The following is a 20,931-nucleotide window of genomic DNA, read 5'->3' on the forward strand; positions in this document are numbered from 1 at the left end:
CCTTTTGGTACCTATATTCTAAAAGTACAGAATTTGAAAATGCACATGAACCATTTTTTTCCTGTAATGCTTGGTTCACATTCACCTGATCAATACATAGACATTACATTACATACACTGTGTCTCGAACATGAATGAGCAAGTTGATACAGACCAGTGTTTTTCCAACCTGGAACTTCATTGAATCTGGGAGTTGAAGTCCACCCATCTTAAAGTTGCCAAGTTGGAAAAACACTGATATAAACTTCCAACAACAAGTGGACATAGATGGAACAAACCTTTCTACCCTCAAGAAATGCTTAAACAAAAACACTCTTTCATATAAAAAAGGATAAATAATAGCAGTTCTTCACATTCACCCTCAACAAACAGTAAGGATCAGTAACAGCAATTCATAGAAGATTGTGGAAAATGGCAGCCAATGATTTGGCATTTTGGAATGAGATAAAAATGCCCTTCAAACTAAGGATAGTGTGTATGAGTTACCTGGGCACACAACCACCTCTTAGGGTAAGTGTGGGCAGGGTGAAAGTTTACTGTCATTTCTAATTTGGGAGCCATCCCCAACAAACCTTAAGGAGTTAACCACTATACAGCACTGACAACTAGGTATTAGATCGTATTTTTTTTTGTCTAACTTTAAATGAGGTATCAGAAAGGGATAGGAGACTAAAATATGGAGCAGTTGCTATAGAATGCCATCCTTAGCTGGAGGTTCTGTCAAACTGCTGTAACGATTGCTGAAATTACCCATGGAAAGATGATCTGGCCATAGCCTCAGTTTTCATTGTCCTGCGGTTATTTTGTTGTTATTAAAACCGCAAAAAGTATTCTGACGCTCTAATATATATCATTTGTTTTTCAGTGGTCCCATTTTGGTTCTATTTCTCTTACACTTAAGGCCAACTAATTCTTTCTTAAAGGTACTAATTAAAGGGCATCAAAACCAAAGTGCATACATGTAATTCCATACATAACATTAGAAATAATGAAAACTTTAATGTTTCTAACACCATATATAAGGAGATATATAATAATAGCCATTTTTAAACCCCCCCAAAACAGTTAACATCTCAGTATTTTTTTAAAGAAAAGAAAGCATAGTACAAAGGGGAAAAGAATGTAAGCTGATCTACAAGTCAGACTGAAAGACATTTTCTTTAATGTGTGAAAGGGAGCACAATTTTAATGAACTCATTCCCCATCCTCCTGCAGTTGATAAGTAATCTCTGATCACACCTTGAGTGTCAAAAACTAGAGAATGTTGAGCTGGCTGTTTTCTTCTCTTGCTGCAGATAAAAAGAATTCAGTTTTACTTATGATTCTGGTGTTTATTAATTTTTCCCCTACTCTCAGCAATAGTCAGGCTCATTAGGAAAAACTAGAAAGCTCTGTAATTTGAGATATAGGGAGGGGGAAATATCTAGGCCAAGTCAGTATAAAGAGAAGCAACATGTACTGTATTAGCAATTTCCCCTTTTTTTTCCTTCAATGATACGGACTTTAAAATAAAGCCAGCAACAAACAAAATAATAAGATCCACAGTTGTATAAGACTAGAGAAAGCTCATCTGAAGCAATTTATTTTTTCCAATCTCTGGATCAAAATTCCCTGGCAAACTAGAATTGATACAACTTTAGAATCTGAGATGACGTACATGGTCATCAATCTAGCCCAACTTTTTATATGCTGAAGGATGTATGAATAAGCAGTCTTGATTGCTGCCTGTCAAACCACTTCTTGGAAACGACCAAAGAAGCAAAGCCACAATACACAGGCAGCTGGAACGGTGGACTTTGCTGAATGTATCACCCCCAAAGTAGCATTCCAAAAACCCACCATCATACCGAATTAGGACCAAATATGCACAACATTTTGGGGAAGCTTTTGAGATCTCTTCCAGCACCCTGTCGTCAATAGCAGAGTTATGCCAGCTTGTCAAAGACTGCACAGATTTTCCTATCTTGTGTAATATTAAACTGCATAATGCCATACAAACATTACTCATTATTAGTGGTGCTACTCTAATTTGGGGCAGTGTTAGGCAAAAAAAAAAAAGGGGTGGGGTTACATTAGGCTCTATTTAAGACATAGGTAAAAGTAAAGGTTTCCCTTGACATTAAGTCCAGTCATGTCCAACTCTAGGGGGCAGTGCTCATCTCCGTTTCAAAGCCGAAGAGCCGGCGTTTGTCCATAGACACTTCCGTGGTCATGTGGCTGGCATGACTAAACGGAACGCCATTACCTGCCTGCCGAAGTGGTACCTATTAATCTATTCACATTTGTATGCTTTCAAACTGCTAGGTTGGCAGGAGCTGGGACTAGCAATGGGAGCTCACCCCGTCACGCGGATTCGAACCACCGACCTTCCGATTGGCAAGCTCAGCTCAGCGGTTTAACCCACAGCGCCATTGCGTCCCTTTATTTAAGGCATAGATCATGTTTTACACAAATAATTGATGATATGCTACATAAGGCTACAAGGAGCAAATGTTAAACTTTAAAAGTATTCCTTCAGGCCCCCATTCTCTAGTGCAAACAGATTCCACTGTAGCACAATCCCACGCTGTAGGTGTATTATATGACTAAAATAACAACATAAATATTTCCCATAACACTGGACCATCTCTAATGTCAAGGGTGCTAATTGCATGAGACAAAAACCCACTTGATCCACTCTAACTAGAAAACATAGCTGCATTGTCTTACATATTTTATTGCTTCCAGCCCTGTAATAAACTACAGGACCTTATTAAGTGGAAGCAATGTTGAGAAACAGTCTTCCAAGTATCCAAGATCCATTCTGCATTCATGACTAGCTGCAGTTTCCAGTAATATTTCGAGAGCCATGCCATGAAAAGTGCTTGCAATAACCCAGCCTTGACGCTATCTGTCCATGTATTATCAACATCAGTCTCTTTCCTTCAGATATGAGCACAACTGGTTTATTAGTCAAAGGTCATAAAAAACTCCCATTGCTAGAGATGCTGCTCAGCAGTTACCCGGATCCAGCAGTTACCTGGGGTAGACCCCAGACTGTGACCTTTCCTCTGCTGAGAAACTGATACATAAACAGTGTTAAAAATGGGAATGTATTTAACATGATACCAACTGAACTTCACTTACTAGGTTATGGGAGTTCAGGATGTAGCAAGTCACCCATACTTTTGATGTAACTTAACCAGATAGTTCTCATCCCTCATGAGAATGTTCTCATCCTGCCTAACATAAAAGCACCACAGTGAGGGAACGATCCATTACATCAGTGGGCCTTGGTAACAACTGAAACAAGTCCATGGTTATCATGGAGACAGCCCAGTCCTCAATCATACTAGGCAAGAAAATCTGAATGCTGGTGTACCACAAGATTACCACACTGACTGAAATTCTTTGGGAACTGAGAAGGCCAGAAAGGAAACCTGGAAAAGTGACTGGATTCACAGTAAGCTACTGAGACCTTGTTCCCTCACAAATGGGTAAACGGAGCTTCTCCTAACTAGCTCTGCCCAAAGCATCAGATTGACAAACGTGTCAAGATCAAGAACAGAAGGACAGGTATTTTTTTCATTCACTGACTTAGCTGCACCAGCTAAAGATAAATGGAAGGATATCTTCCTATTCTTCTAATTACTAAGAGAGACAAATAGAAGGGTGCAATTATATTTTTTCAAGAGAGCCCAAATTCTCCTGAAATACAGAAAGGGCAAAATCAATGAAGTATTATCTAAATAAATATGGGACAAATCCTGAATTCCAAATCTGCAGTTTCATCCAAGTCTTGAGGGCTTTGTGGATTCACAGAAAATGAATCAACACAGTATGCTGGTCAGTGACCGCAATACAGATTTTATTTTATTTGATCCAACACAGAGAACATTAAAAATCCTTATAGATTTTTCATTTTATTTGAGCAGAAAGATAAGCATTTCTTTCAGCAAAGCAGATTCTTTTAATTTAAACTGCATTTACTTAACCCATTTATATTTGTCTCTGTTGCACTCTCCCCCATTCTTTTACCCTCATGTATCCCTTCTGATAATCAGAGTAAAACAGTAAAGGGAAGACCTGATTTATGTACGCCTGGCCAAGCATTACTAGGTTAACTATTCTCTACTAGCAAAGTAAAGCTCCCTGCTTCTAATAAAGTCTATTCCATTATGCGTTAGCTATTTCTACAACAGAGTTGTAGGGCTTTAAGTAAGGGCTTTAGTGCACTAACTTGCTAATCTCTCTCAAGATGGCAGGACATGTTTTCTGTCAACCTTCCCTGGAGGCCTTCTGCATCAGGAAGACATGTCTCTCATCACTCATCTTCCTTCTTTTATGGTTTTTGGACCCCATCCAGGTCCATTTCAGGAGTCTTGCTCCAGCTCCTCCTGAACCAACAAATCTTCAGCAGCCAACACCAAATGCCTAGAATGTATTTTGGGTCACCAACCATCCTCCTCCTCTTCCTCCTCCTTCCTTCCTTCAACCTCTCTCTTCAAGTCTACTAGTCAGTAGTGTGGTGGTGGTGGTGGTTTAACAAGAGGCAATATGACAGTCATGACCATGCAGTCAAAGTCCCTCCCCTTTAGTATGTGTATTCATGTACACAGAAATGGCACTGTGACTACTGTCTTGTCTATTTTGACTGGCTCCTGTGGACACCACTATACCAGCTCTTTGCTCCCCCTTGCCATGACATCAGCAATCCTTTCCTATAAGAAAGTTTCTGTCTGAAAAGGTGTGTTACCTCTTCTTCTCCCAGCTCATGTTACCAGCTAAAAAACAGTGTGTCTGCAAACTCATGTGATAGACAGCCCATAGCTGCACATACTCTCACAATACACAGATTGTTCAAAGTATATATAGTATCATTTTTCTTCTACTTGCATGAAGATTGATACATATTTTAATAGCTTCTCGTTAAGATGATGCAAAAAATGTTGAGTAAGTGTATCCCTGAATTAATCTGGGTTTGTATAAAAATGATTGTAAGCATTTTTATATATTGGGACAATACATTGTATTGTGATATGTTAAATTGATCCAATATTTACTATATTATCTCATATTTATTTTGGCAAAGTTTAATTAACAGGATTTCCTATAAGGCTCTATTTTTAAAAAAAAAGTCTTTAAAATGTATGCACCAAAATTATATGCAAAACTGCAACGGAAAGTTATTTTTATCCAGACTGTTGTTTACTTTCATACCACCTATTTAGTCCAAATATCATACAAAAAAAGGTGTAAGAAATGCTCCTTATGTTCAAACTGCAGCACTTCCAGTGACAGACAGAAACCGCTGCCAAACCACATTGTTATATCTACCAACGATCTCTGCAAAACTTGACATCTGGCATTTTGAAGATTTTTCAAGGTAGGAAGACACATGTGCGCATGCACACACAAAGAAACCACACAGGTATACAGCTTAATAGGTTCAACTTTTTTTAATCTATATTGAAAGAGGAGCCCCCAAAGGCCCAAATTCTTCATCTTTTTCTTCTTTCTAGGTCACTCTGGAAAATAGCAAATAGGACCTTTCAGTGGACTGAATTTCACACTCATCACCATTGGCCCTCTTGCTGCTCAGAGCTTCATCTGTCTGACTCCAGATATCAAGCTGTGTTTATCAAGCCCACAATCCCTGTGCACTTAACAGATACATTTACACATCTAACACTGAACTGAGGCTGCTTTGCTAACTGTGTATATGACACGTGCAGCCTTTCTCTCATCCCCAACCCACAGCCGTGGCCAGTAAATGAACTGATGTGGATGGGATATTTTCCATCTCTCCTGACACAATGCCAGATGGCAGAACATGGAAGCTTTTTCACAGAGATTTTAACTGGAAAATTTATACTCCATCAATTAAGGTAATATAAAACTAAGGCTCTAGTCCTTGTGGTTTTGAACACAGATCTGATTTAAAGAAGAACATAAGCATTTTATTCTGACCTAGACCTGTGGCCCATCTGGTCCAGTACGCTGTATTCCAGCTGGCAATGGCTATCCACAGTCCTTCCAATCCTGTGTTGAATAGTCAAGCATTGAACGTGGACTCTCCTATTTCTCTCATTTTTTGGTAGTGGTGGAGAAAAGTAATGGTAATAGTTATAACTGTCTATGGATGGCAAAATTGTGGGTGTGTCCAACCTTCATTTCTTCAAAGTACAGCAGCTTGTTGTCAAGCAGGTACATCAGATATCATATCCCTATCACTGTTCTGGTTCCATGAGAGATGTACCCCCTTCCAGCTTGAGCTGTGTGTTCCTCATTCAAAAGACCTGCAGTCTATAAGGCTGTTTTCCACAAAGGCATAGCTGGAAATACACTATCTTCTGGATCCTCCAGGTCACCTAGAGATTGCAGGGGCAGTGCCAGCATGCCAGCAGGACACAGGGAGGATCTTGGAGGGAAGACCATGACTCTTTGAAATCTCTCTCCTCCTACATCCCCAAGCACTACGTCAGGACACAGAGGGGCACTTGTGTTGGCTGAAATAAAAGAGACCTCCTGCTTAAGAGAACATCACCCTGCCCCCTGCCATGTAGTATATGGGCTGGTTGTGCAGGGGATCTCAGAGGAGAGTCATAGTTTCTCTTCTCAGATCCCCTGTGCTCTGTGTGTGTCAGCAGGCCATGTGGGACATAAAATTCCCAGAAAAGTAGATGGGGAGAGCCTCTTCTACTTTACTGAAAACCCTCCTCACCTGATCCACAGGGCCAGAGTGCTGGGGTCTGAGGCCTCCATCACCCCATACCAATATATCAGATGTTGCAGGTGGTAAAGCAGGAGTGAAAACCCCCCATCCTTCTTGCAGATAGGTTCCTACAGATGGATAAACCCATGGTTCTAGCCATCTGTCAAAACCTGACCTCTCTCCTGCCTTAGCCCCAGCTCGCCTTTGGAAGAGACTACTGGATCTTTTTCAACTGCAGGGAAATCCACCAACTGCTGTACCTTAACTTGCCCTGCAATTAACTGTTAGGATAGCATCAATCATTTGCTTATGTTCATTTGCTTCACAACAAGGAAAAGCAGAGAATGGCTACATGGGTAGAGCAAATTTATGTTGGCATATTTTGTGCTGCCTCATAGAGGACAGCATGTAGCATTGGCTGTCTGGGTGTAGAGGAGATGGCCTTGAAGAAGGAATTCTCAACCCATTAGGTAACATCAGCTTAACCCAGAAAGGGTAAGGAAAAACTCAAGATTGGCCCACTCCATTTCTATTCAATATAAGAGGGGGGAGAGAGGGAACCTCTGTCATGCTTTCAAGATCTTGTTGTTATACCCTTTGACAACAGAGTTCCAGTAGTTCATGTGGTCTCTGTTTCCTGATGTGGGGAAACACAAGGACAAATTTAAGTTAGCTGTTCAGAGGCACTTCATCACCTTCATGCAGTTCATCCTGCCCCCAGTTGGTTGGAATGCTGATAATGTTCAGCTGCAGCAGCAGCAGCAACAAGGCATTCCAAGGGTTAGCAGGAGCTAAAGAGAACAACCATAATTACTATCAAGATTTAAGCAGCAACCAACTAACCAACACTTGGCCTTACAGACCATCAATCACCTTGGAAAAGCATTATCTTTCTCACTTTAGAACAGTGAAACAGATGAGGTTTGGGGAACAAAAGGACATGAAGTTATGACAGGGACCTGCCTGTGCAAGCAAAACTGAAACAAGGAAAAAAGATTCAACGCTAGATCACACAAAGTCTATTGGAATTAATAGATCCTGACATCTATAGGATTGGAGTAATAAGGAAGTAGGACACATGTGGCCACTGAAAGCCATATATCATAGTTTCTTCTACATTTGGTTAAATAACTCAGCTGTCTTACATCTTGTCAACTGCTTGGCAAGAACCACATACTGTGGCAGCTGGAAGGTTTACATTTTTTGCCTACTGACATTTTACACACATACAGAGTACTGTGATGAACATATTCCCCTTGCTTACATTTGAGAAGCTGCTCTATTCTTAGAAATTAAGCATGCCAAAGTTTTTGTTAAAATGACAGTGCCAATTCCCATTCAAACTCAAAGGAAGGTCCTCTCATGCTGTTAAATTAATACATTTCTCAGAACACCCAGGAAAAACATTTTAAGAGCTGCATAACTCATATGATAAGAAGAATTCTAAGATGTGCTGTGAGTTTCATACCCATATCAACACACAAAAATAAGGAGAAAAGCCTAAGAGAAACTAACACTTATTCAAGCCTTCAGTATGCTGCTAATGTTGAGTTAGGAGTGGTCTGAAGGTACAATTCATCCACATCTAGCCAATATCTGGATGGGAGACTAACAGTATATCTACCACTCTAAATTCCATCATGGAAGAAAAGTGGCATATTAAGAAAACAGCTCTACAGAAGTATGAGATAACTGACCTGTGCTATGCTTCTTTCTGACAAAGCCTCAGAGGAGGAAGAGAAGGAAGAACTGCTAAAGCAGGATCAAAAGGAACCAGTAGAGCCACAGCTCCTGGACCAAGGTGAGACTAAGCCAAGCAGCAATTCTGGAGGCAAGGGAGTTATTGAGAAAAATGCTGGACTCTGTCTACCATCCTCCCTTAGATCCTAGGACCTTCCCCTAGATCAGTGTTTCTCAACCTTAGCAACTTTAAGGTGTGTGAACTTCAACTCTCAGAATTCCCCAGCCAGCATGGCTGGCTGGGGAATTCTGGAAGTTGAAGTCCACACATCTTAGAGTTGCCAAGGTTGAGAAATATTGCCCTAGATCCTAGAAAACTAGGCAAAGGAAACTTGCAGAAGTAAGTCTCTATAATGCTTTAAACTATCAGAGGTACCTGTGCTCAGAGGAGAAGGCCCTGCTGCAGCATTGAAGCCTACACCTGGCAGCTTTTCAGTGTTACCGGCAACACTCAGCTGCTTGTGACAATCCTTGCAGTAGCCTCTTGTGCTTTTTATCTGCTTCTATGACTTAGTTTTTGTCCCTCAAACTGCTGGACCTATATCCTGAATAAGATTATTTGACTTATAGTCTTCCTGGCAACTGACTTCATTTTCATTTTGGACTCTCCCTCCCTATCTCTTAAGCTTGCAAATAGTTATTAATGCCTGCAAAACCTAAGCTGGCCCTGTCTGAATGATGGACCTGACTGGATAGGAAGCTAACAGGAAATTCCAGGGCTGTAAATTAGACTGGGACATTTTTAAAAAATTGCAGGGAAGTCAGTGGCAAACAACTTCCATATTGTTAGCAAGAGAACAACTGACTCTGATTTTTTGATTCCTGAGGATTTTCTTGTTAATTGGACTGGAGTTTAGGGCAAGGCACTGGCCTAGAACCAGTAAGTAACCAGAGTGGTTGACAGAACAACATTAAACAACACTCCCCACTATTCTGATATTCAACTCTATCCAGGAATTAGGCCAAAGGCTGAACATTACAAAAACAAAAATTTTGCAATAAATCCAAATGGACAGGGATTAGAATTTGGCCTGCTCTGTAACAGAGCAGCCTGCAGATGCTATCTTACCACCAACAAAACAGCCATAAATGCAATCTAGTAAGATTGACCCAAGCCCTAAAGAACCTACAGTATTACGGTTTGATCTTATTTGGATAGTGGAGTCTTTGCAAGTGATGACTTCTTATATTATTATTATGTTTACAATCATCATGATCAAGTTAAATTCTGACTAGATTACCATCACTTGCTCCATGAGAGACTGTTTTTGGGAAGAAAAATCATCATATATTTAACTTGTTCAGAATGCAGCAGCAAGCTATTACCTGGCAAAAGGGATTTGGGTCATATAATCCAGGCCTTTCTCAGTTGCTCAAGCCAAATACTCCTCTTTAAGGCCCTTCAGAACCCATGACTTTAGGAACTTTTTCCAGCTAAGTTTGCTAAGGTGCTTCTTTAAACAAATGATGCCCTAAAGACTGTATCTGTCTGAAATATCGCAGGTGAGGAGATAAGTTGTAGATTGCCTCACATATCTACTTGCTCCTTGCCTTTTGATTAGCAGCTGAATTTGCTTTTTCTATTAATAATAATAATAATAATAATAATAATAATAATAATAATAATATATTACTAATAATAAATTAATCAGGTCCCTATAAGGCTTTGGCTGTAATATGCATCAATATTCTTAAATCTTATTTTTATGTCCTTGCTTGATGATTAATTATAGGATATAAATGTTTTTATATAATTTTTCTTTTTGAAAGCCCATTTAAATAAATGGCTTAGTTCTGTCCAAGAGTTGCATAACAATTTTGGAACTAAGCAGGGATAAGTAGATCTTTTAAGGAGACTTGATTACCATAATAAAGATTCCCCATTTTTTTAAAAGTCTGCTTTATGAAATATATATTCCATACAAAGAGATAATAATGCAAGAAGTCTCAGGTAAACTATGCAGGATGGCATTAATAATTTTCTTCTGCATGGATTTACTGTAAGGAAAAAAAAACACTATTTCTGAGAACTTTCTTCGCAATTGTTTTTAGAAGGTTACAGTAGAAGTTATGATGAATGCACAATACACATATAAAAAATGTAAACGCTGAAGCTGATCAACAATCACAACATTAGTTAGGGCATTAATGCAGCGTGAAATTAATTGGGTGGAAAATGAAGCAAGCAAGATAAAACATAATTAATTTGCTAACAAATGCAGACATTACTTTAAAATGTCTAATTTCTCATTGGGTTGTGATTCAAGATATTAGAAATGAGCCAAAAGGTAAAATGATATACTTACATCCAAGACTGTCCATTGCTCTACAACAATAGCATCATAGCCTTGTATACTTTTGCTATCATCCACAGAAAGATCTTCAAAGATGAACATTCCATCTGTCATGCCCTGGAAGGAATCTGTGCACAAACAAACAAGTTCTATAAACTGCATAGTTAGCTATTATGTGTTAACAACAGTCTGTGCATTATTTATCACAATCCAAGATTCTTCTCACCATGTTTACAGAATAATACGAAGTGGGATAGACCTCTGCAAGGCTAATGTTCATTAACATAAATAATAGTAATAGGGCTGCTAAGTTTCCATTTGAATTCTGCAATGCATTGCTGGTAACCTTTATGAATGCTGCATTTAACTTGTACTGGTAATGCCCACATATGGGAAGCATGCACATGCCCAAACTTACTGGTGCATAAAGCATAAGGCACAGCTTCCATTCTACTGTCTTTATTGTGATGTTGTTCTGACTCTGTAAAGCTCCAACAACTTTTCAGAGGCTTATGGATCTAGTGCTAAGGTGGTGTAAGGCCTTTACAGCTGTATACTTAGATGATACAGACATCTTTAGGGACTTCTGGCAAGATCACTTGGCACATCTTCATCAGGTATTTAAGCACTTACTAAAGGCAGGATTGTTGAATTGTCAAAATGTACCTGGGCCCAGTTGGATGTCAAATATTTAGGCTGCATAGTGGGCCATGGGGACCTCAAGTGGAAGCCATTCACTAGCTGGCTCAACCACTAGTCAAAAGGCAGTTCAAACGTTTTTGAGAATGATACAACGGTATTAGAGGTTCATCCCTAACTTTTTGGGTTTAGTTGCTCCTTTGACTGATCTTACTCAGAAGGCTAAACCAATGCAAGTCACATGGGCTGAGGAGCATGAGAGGGCATTTCAGAATTTGAAGCATGCTATATGCCAAGCCCGTCCTCAGGAGTCCAGATTTTCACAAGACTTGACAATGAAGATGGATGTCTGTGAAGTAAGTAGCAGACCTATCCTCAAACAAGGCCCACTAAGAGAGGGAAGCCCACTGCCTTCATTAGTAGGAAGCTATTACCTTGAGAAACATGCTATCCTACTATAGAACGGTAGTGTCTAGCCATCAAATAAGCCCTTGTACATTTACATTATTATTTAATAGAGAGGCCGCTTAAACTTTTCACTAATCATTAGGCTTTGAGAAGTTACACTTCATGCACCAAACCAATATGTAAGGATTGCCTACCCTAATAGACTCAGACTCACAAGCAGGAACTTAATGATATCTGATTTATTAAAGAATAGTATGCAAATACAGAGAAAGCTGAGAATGAGCAAAAGCGCACCAAATACAAACAAAAAACCCTCGGCTCAAATGTAATCCCTCCCCTCGCCCCGCCATTGCAAACCCCCCCCCCAGGTGCTGGTAACCATTTCTGCTGATGTCCTGGGAAAGGAACCTTGAACACACGAGATAACCCAAACACATTCCAATCCAGCTGCTAACATATAACAATCCCACGAGATGGAATCATCCTCCCCTCCCAGACGAAACACGCATCAGCCAAATGACATGCGAAACGTTACGATGTAACAGTAACATTGGAACGGTGAACATGACACAATACAAGATTGACTTGATGGTCATTGATAGTACACCATTGAACATATACCAGAGAAAGAGAACACGGTAGCAGATTATCTATCCTGATTGCCCAGTGATTATCAACTTTAGGCTGACCATACGTCCCATTTTGACTGGGACAGTCCTGTTTTTTTAACATTTCCTGACAGTCCTGTCATTTTAATATAAATGCCAATTTTGTCCCGTTTTTTAAAAACGTTGGAGCCCTTATTGGGAAAAGTGGGAAAAAATTGAAATTGAAATTGAAAAGGAGGCTGACTTGGCAGTAGTTCTCAATATGGCAGGAAACCTAGAGTGGGAACCGCAGGAACAGCTGATTGGCGGTGAGCAAGAGGAAGAGTCGCTGCCGCCAATCAGTGCAGTGGAAGACGGTCGGAAAAGCACGCCCAGCAGAAAAGAAGCCGATTGGCTCTCAGGCCAAAACAGTGGGAAGAAACTAAAATAATAGGGCGCGCCAGAGAGGAACAGGTTGTCGGGGACAACTGTTCACTAGACTCTTCCGTTCCTGTTCTTCTGCCCCAGGTTGCTGCTGCCCTCAGCCCTCCCCTTCTCCAGTCTCCTGCCCTTCATTCCTGTCCTCCCGTCCCAGCTCGCCTCAGCCTGTGGCCACCCTCAGCCCTCCGCTTCTCCAGCTTCCTGCCTTGTTCCTGTCCTCCCGTCCCAGCTCGCCGCCCTCAGCCTTCCTGCAACATCTCTGCCCAATGCCACCCCTGCATCAGCATCTCGAGACCCAACCATTGCCACACCTCCCCCTTCTGCACCTTCCCAGCTTACTGTTGATATCCTTTTTTATCGTCTTTTTCGTGAATATGGAATATTACCTAAGTTTAACCACGTCCCATTTTGCCATCCCAATGTCCTGTTTTTGTCTCAAGGAAATATGGTCAGCCTAATCAACTTACACCACTGAAGAAGATCCAGTCCCCACCGAGAAGACACAAAAATGTGGTAAGTAAAAACAAGTTAACTACTCACCCACAAAATGTGTGCCTCAACTCATGCAGCATTAAACTAACTACCCAGCCCCCCGTACTTAGAGGTCCTATAATAGCAATTCTGTTGCCAAACAAACAGTTCCACTAAATTTTAGTGGCAAATTGCACAAAGGTTTGGCAGTGCAATGATGAAGTTCATCAGGGACTGAATTTCTGATCTAGGTGTTATGTCTTAAGAACATCATCTGTTTAAACTTTCTTCTTTTCACTAACTCCCTGAGTAGTTGTTTTTACTTACCAAATTTTTGTGTGGTTAAATGTGTAGACCTCAGCATATTCTGTTTACTTAGTTAAATCCTATAATGCTAGATGACCAGATGATGTCCCATTTGTTCTAATCACTAGATCACGTAGCCATTAAACGAAATACGGAGTCTCTTCTGCTGAAGCTCTGCCATAATAATTATTTTTCTTTACCTTCAATCAGCTCATGTAAAAGGTTAATCCCTCCCTTCATAAGAGAAGGTTCCATTATCACTGAATTTTTTATTAAGGGAGGATGTTCCCTCACTGAGCTCAAAAGACTATTTTCACTTGGGTATATAAATATTTGATGCTGTTCTGCTGGGCAAAATGTCATTTTAATGTTCCTGCACATGATTTACAAGACAGCTATGGGAAAAAAAATTCTTATGCTATGACGACAGTCATACTAGTGGGAAGCAATGTCTCCCTGTGTTCTCTGCTTCCTTTGAACTATTAAACCCTCCGCACAAAGCTTAACCTTTGCATTATTGTTATTACCAAGTAAAACTCATCGCAACATAGTATATAATATACGTATTTATCCTGCAAATCTGTCTTTTTTAGATATATAACACTGCTTTGGCTGCTTCATATCAGGGGAGTTTCTTTCATTAATTATGATTTGTGTGTACTATAGCTTAGTGACTTCCCCCCCCCAACCTGATAAGTAACAAAAAGGACACATGAATAGTTGTTACACATGACAGTATCTGTATTTGTACACATTTGAGGAATATATAGAATGTCCTATTTGGAAATTATATACTATATGTGTAATACTTTTACAAAGAGCCAAATTTTCCATCTCATTTCAGCAAGTACAAATGTGAGTTACTTGGGATCAATATGTACATTTGTTACTAATCATTTCATTTTATGATGGCTTTACTTAACATTAATAGCAAATTTGTTAAATATCTTGTAGAATGGAACTGTTATCTTGCTATTATTACAATGTTATTGCTGATTTTTCAATCTGAATGCAATTCTGAAGGTCAACCATGTTATTCTATAACAATATGATTCTACTTGGACTGAAAATTAAACTTAATTTTCCTCAGGGAGGTGTTAAATCTTAAACTAATCTCTGCAATGTATTAGATGCAGCTATCATAGCTTATAGAACTACAAATAGAAAGCTTTCTTAGGAGCAAGCCTATACCTACCAGTGAATTCTACTCATTTTCTAACTTGTATCATACAAGTCTAAACTTATTTTGCTTGTTCACAAAATGAACTGGTAAGCTCAACATGCAATACTCTTTCTGAAGGAACGTTAATGTCTTGTTCTTTGGAAAACTCCCCAGAGTCTTGTAAATGCACTATCCTATAAAGTTTAAACAACAGGATAATGCTTTTCATATGCACCATTTGAGATATTAAGCAATAACTGATAATGGTCCAGAAATCCAATTAAAAAACAATCTAATTGGCATATATCATGCCTAATTATTCATACTTTTGAAAATGTAGTGTGTGTGTGTGCATGCGCACATGTGCGCATGCACATAAACAAACAAACAAACAAACAAATAAAATGACTGTTTGTCTCCAAGCAATTTAGCTAGCAATATACATGTTTTGCCAAAAAAACTCAAACAAACCCAAACCAAAAACGGGAAAGCATTCAGTTATATGCCCTTTAAAATTGCCTTTGCTAAAGGATTAAAAAAAAACCCTCTCCTTTTATTTCTCAATTTAACTTCAGCAAGGATAAATGATTTTCATTGGGTAATTGGTGATGGCATTTCTGGCTATAATATAAACAGGAAACATTCTAGAAGCTGTTTTCATTTGATTCGCTAAATAAGTTAGTTTTTAAGGTGTTCAGCTGAGACCAGGGATTCATGTGTTCAATCCCCACTCAAAAATGGAGTTTACTGGGTATCCTTGGGCCTGTTATTCTTTTTTCAGCCAAGCTGACTCAACAGGTTTATTGTTGTGGTGATTTAAATGAGGAGAGACTCCCATGTATGCCACTCAGAGCTCCCAGTGGCAAGACAGTCTATAAATACTATAAATAATACTACATCCCTGTATTTGTGCCATGTTAGCATGTTTCATTGAATTCCACCATTGGTAGTTCTCAAAAAGCCAGTCTAAAGCCTTATCTAATTACCTGGCACCTTCTTCCATGGGATGTAGGTAACTGAAGATATTTTGGGGGGGGGAGGGGTGAAATTGATTACACTAATCCATTACTAGTGGAAATGTTTTCCACTCCTGAAAATTTTAAATCCACCGCATATTTATGATTCCCGTAATGACAGCTCAAAATTTCATCCAGTAAATCAACAAACAGTAAAACTACCAATTTTCAAACGGTTACCAATTGACTTCAACGAAAAGTTCATCTCTGTATACTTTGATTTGTCTTCATCTCTGAATTTGCATGATCTTTCTTCTACAGATACTGCGACATTATTTTCATGCAAATGATAGCATTTCAATAATGCTGGTAATAAAAATTACGAATAATTTATATATAATGAAGGGCACATTGAGAGCCAGCATAAAACACTGGACTAGGAGCATGGAAATTAAGGCTCAAATCCTTCTTAGTTATGGGAGCCTACTGGGTAGGCTTTGCATTAGGCACTATCTCTCAGCCTAATCTACCTTTCAAAGCTGGGTAATGTTATGTATGTCACCTTGAGCTCCTGAAGGAAAGGCAGGATGTAGAATGAATGAATGAATGAATGAGATGCTGAGCAACACATAAAAGGACAGTCTTTTATTCTAAAACTGAACAAAAATGAACTAACACAAGAACAGGAGGGAAGAGCTAGTGGAGTAAACAGGATGGAATACACAATTGTTTCAGATACACATGGATAGGCTTTTAAATGTGACATAGGTCCTAGACAGTAAGGAATATATATATAGTACATACCCATGCTCATAAAGAGTAACGCTTTATGCACAGAATAAAGTGGGCTCTAGATCAGGAATACCCAATCCTATCTGAGTTGGTGAGCACATCTGGAACTTAAGAACATATTGTGGATATTCTCACAAAATAATGTGGAGGGGCTTGCCTACTTAAAAAAAAAAAGGCTGTCATGAGGCATAAAGTACCAAAGTATCCCAATGTTAAATGCAACCCTTTCAACCTGACCCCTCTGCATGAAGCATGCTGATGTCCTGGTTTACTTCTATTCTTTCTCTGAGCAGGCAGGCATTCTTCCAGATAAAGCAGTGGGCATTGTTATTTTCTAAGAAAGTTCATGAAGCTTTGCAGCATGCCATCTTTCCAATGTTTTTAGTAATATCTTTTTAAAAAATATATTTAAAAGCTAGAAGTCAGAGCAGGAAGACTGTCAGGCATCAAGGGATACCAGCATATCCCAGTGCCACGTTGGGGACTACAGTGCCAGACCCTGAAAGAATATGCCAAAAATAGATCTATTTTTAAGGTAATAAAAGAGAATTTGTTTTGTGTGGTTTTCTGCAACAGACTCTCCTTTGCAATTAGAACATGGCAACACTGGCCCTATCTTCATTAAGACTAGCAGCAAGCAAAAAAAAAAAAAAAATCAGAGGCCTGCTAAAGCTAAACACGTCTGCATTTAATCAGTAATTCAAAAGGAATCTGCCTAAAATCTCCATGTACGCTGGCTTGAACTCTCTAAGGGAAGTACAGGAAGATAATTCTTAAATAAACAATTTTATTTTTTTAAGAGGAAGAAAAGCAATAATGTTAAATATCTTTAGATCTCAAGCCAAATTCTCAAACTAATTGTTCACTTCTCATAATAGCATTAACAAGCATCATGTTCAGTACAAATTCACAGGCTTCAGTCTTTCACATACACAAAAAATAACAGAAATAGATTAAGAAAGTAGTCTTATGATATAAAGCAGGATGATGGGTTATTACATGGCAAAACTATCTTCACTCCTTAAGCTGCACTGTCTTACAGTAGTCTTGTTGGCTAAATCGAGGGGTTAGTCTTTTATTACTTCTCCCATTCTATTTCCCCCCCCCTCTTCCTTCTGTCCTATGGCAATTAATGGACGAAGGGACTTAAGTTGTAGGGCTAACACACCTTTATTCAATCCATTAGCTCTAGGGTCCCTTCGGGGAATATATAGTGGGAATAAAAGGGTTATTGTCTTGTGCCTTCTCAATCATCCTGAATGTACTTCATTCCCCACCACTACTGGGAGGAGATCTACAACTAAGGAATTTATGAATGGACTGCTGACATCCCACCAATGACTTCTTCCCTCTTACCCAGCATACTACATCTAAGGCAGACCCTTGGCAAGAGCTCTGGGCAATTCTACAGCTGTACCCTAAAACTACTTGCATAATTATTTCTGAAAATAAAAATAATATGCATGCTTGAGATGCATACAATTAAGAGCAGACAAAATTTTAATTTGTAGGAAGGAGTAGCAATGAGACTAATTAAATGCAATCCTCAATATTATATAAGCCAAGATATTCAGAATGAAGAAAACACAAAAGCAGTGTTATTCTCTACCAGAGTACATAATAAGAGTGGAGAGAATAAGCAATTGCAGAATTAAGAGTTTGTGGTTTGCAGCCATCACAGGGGATCAAAAACAGCTGCTATGAAGGAAGAAGCTGTATTCTGGGGAAAGAGAGCAACACACGATTACGAAAAAGGCCCTGTGCTGCAACAAGGAAGCATTTTTTACATTGTTTATTCTAAACTAGGCTTCTGAAAATGCACTTTTACTTACATGTAATATACTTGTACCTACAGATTTCATCATATAGTTCTTAAAAATAATATGGTAGATTTTCAGAAAATTAAACTCAAAGCTAATGGGAAATTAAACCCCAAAGTTACTTCTAACTTGGCTATGTATCAGCTTTTGGGTATTCACTAAACAAGTGGTTTAATAACACTTACCAAGAGCTGTCATGCAGCAAGTTGCAAGACACATGGATGTTCTAAGCTACCATTAATTTTGGATGATACTTATATCTCATAGGATCTCATATTGTTCATAGAGAGCCAGTTTGGTGTCATGGTGAAGGTGCTGGCCTAGAAACCAGGAGACTGTGAGTTCCAGGCCTGCCTTAGGCATGAATGCTAAGCCAGTTACTATCCCTCAGCCCAACCCACCTCACAGGGTTGTTGTGGGCAAAGTAGGAGGCAGGATGTTCGCCACCTTGAATTGATCAAAATATACACATATACAAACATACATGCACGTGTGTGTGTATACATATATATACAGTCATACCTTGCTTTATTGCGCTTCGCAGATACTGCATTTTTTTACAAATCAAAGTTTGAGGCAACCCTGAGTCAAGCACGTCTATTTTTCTAACAGATTAGCATTTTTTAGCAATAAAGTATTTTTAATTAAAGTATGTACATTTTTTTAATAAATAATGCTATTGCACACTTAATAGACTACAGTATAGTGTAAACATAACTTTTATATGCACCAGGAAACCAAAATATTTGTGTGACTTGTTTTATTGTGATATTTGCTTTATTGAGGTGGTCTGGAACCGAACCTGCAATATTTCCAAGGCATGCCTGTGTGTGTGCGCGCATGTGTGTGTATAAAAATAAAATACTGGGATAAAAATCTAAAAATAGTAATACATTACTAGTTCATGTAGAATGGAAAAACTAGTATGTCCTGTTCAGGCTATGCAACCAGGCAGAGTAATATCAAAATACTCTTTATTAGATAACTATTTACAATAAATAAGTCCTTGATGTATGAAAAGCTGGGTTCAACAAGCCCAACTGGGCCACAACGAGGCAGAGGAACAGTACTGGAGTTGCACTGGCACTGGAATGCCGGGTGGGGCTGACGACCCACGTCAGGCTGGAAGCCGGTAACTGGAGTCTCGAAGCAAGGCTATGAACTGGTAACGAAGCTGGACTTGAATAGGAACTCTGGACTAGGTTGGAGACTTGGAGCAAGATTAGAACTCGGAGCAAGGCTAGACTCAACTGGATACCCTGGACTATACTGGATTTTCTGGATGGAAGACTTGGAGCAAGGCTGGACTGGGCTGGAGGCCCTGGACTGGGCTGGATTCTCTGAGCTGGAGACTGGAATCTAGGCTGGAAAAAGTGTTCACAACAAGATAGGTGTGAAACTCCGGAGCAAGGCTGAGCACCCTTAGCATGGTTCAGCTGCACTGGAGGCATGCCACGGAACTGAGAATCAAAGGCACAAAGACGTTGTGTGGAAGACCATGGAGTTCCAAGGCTGGGTGCAAGGCTGTGATCGTTGGGCACAGCGAATACAGATCCTCGATGGCAGCAGAAGCAGGATTTGAGTCCTCTTTGGAGCAGAGCAAAGGCGCTGGTTCCTCTTTGGCAACAGATGCTGTCTCCAATGCAGGTAGGGACTCCTCTGCTGAAGCTGCAGGCTTGGAAAATAGGTTGTCTCTGGCAGCTCGCTCTTCGCATGTCTGCCTTTTATCCCAATCCTTTGTGCACCTGGACCCTTCTACAGCCAATCGGGCTGCCTTCTCCTTCATGTGCTTTTCTGCCTGTCGTTGGCGCATGCTGATTGGAGGATTCGAATCCTCCCCTGAATCCTGGCCAATCAGCGCCTTGGACTCTTCCCGCGCTGCTGGCTCCTCTTTGAGTTTCGTTTTCCCGGTTTCAGCCTGCTAAGTTTCTATTTCCTCCTCTGACTCAGAAGGGGTTCCGCTTTCTGAGTCAGAGGCAGGCTTGACTCCAACATAGTACTGGTGTCAAAACTTAAGGGGTCTTCCGCACAACTTGCTAATTGCAGGCAGGCAATATTTCCACAGACACATGGAAAGGGCTTGAATGGACACCCCTATCCTGGCCAAGAGGCAGCCTGCAAGTGTGCTTTCCTGCAACACTTCCAAAGTGGTGTTTTCTGATCTGCACTGGCATGAGCCTGGCTATGCAGTTTCTCTGCTATTCTTTAATCTGAAGTAGGCAATGTCTGCATTCCTGCTGGTCGCTGGATGGAACTGCCAGTACACCCTCTCCCTTTTGGTTGTTGCCATCTCTTCTTTTTAACTCCATCTGCTTTTTAACCCCCTCTCCCCCCACACACTTTCATTGGTTGACCTTTTCTGTTTTGTTTTAAACACGTTCACTGATGGACATGGCTGAAAATCACTATTCTGAATGTGGTCAGACAACAGAAAGATAATCTTGAACTTTTTTTTTTTGCCGTTCAATTGTGTCCGATCGTCGGTGACTGCCTGGACTCCCTGCAGTTTTCTTGACAAGATTTCAGAAGTGGTTTGCCTTTGCCTCCTTCCTAGGGCTGAGAGAAAGTGACTGGCCCAAAATCACCCAGCTGGCTTTGTGCCTAAGGCAGGACTAGAACTC

General features: G+C 39.9%; 1 protein-coding gene across 1 annotated transcript in view; it reads right to left on the reverse strand.

The window, feature by feature from the left end:
• RFTN1 (raftlin, lipid raft linker 1) overlaps positions 1-20,931 on the reverse strand; it is a 116,120-nt gene that overhangs the window by 14,265 nt on the left and 80,924 nt on the right. The window contains exon 7 of the mRNA XM_063303862.1: positions 10,741-10,856. Coding sequence (XP_063159932.1) covers positions 10,741-10,856 — 116 coding nt within the window. The remainder of the gene's footprint in view (positions 1-10,740; positions 10,857-20,931) is intronic.

Source organism: Candoia aspera, chromosome 4, assembly GCF_035149785.1.
Source record: "Candoia aspera isolate rCanAsp1 chromosome 4, rCanAsp1.hap2, whole genome shotgun sequence".
Classification (NCBI taxonomy): Eukaryota; Metazoa; Chordata; class Lepidosauria; order Squamata; family Boidae; genus Candoia; species Candoia aspera.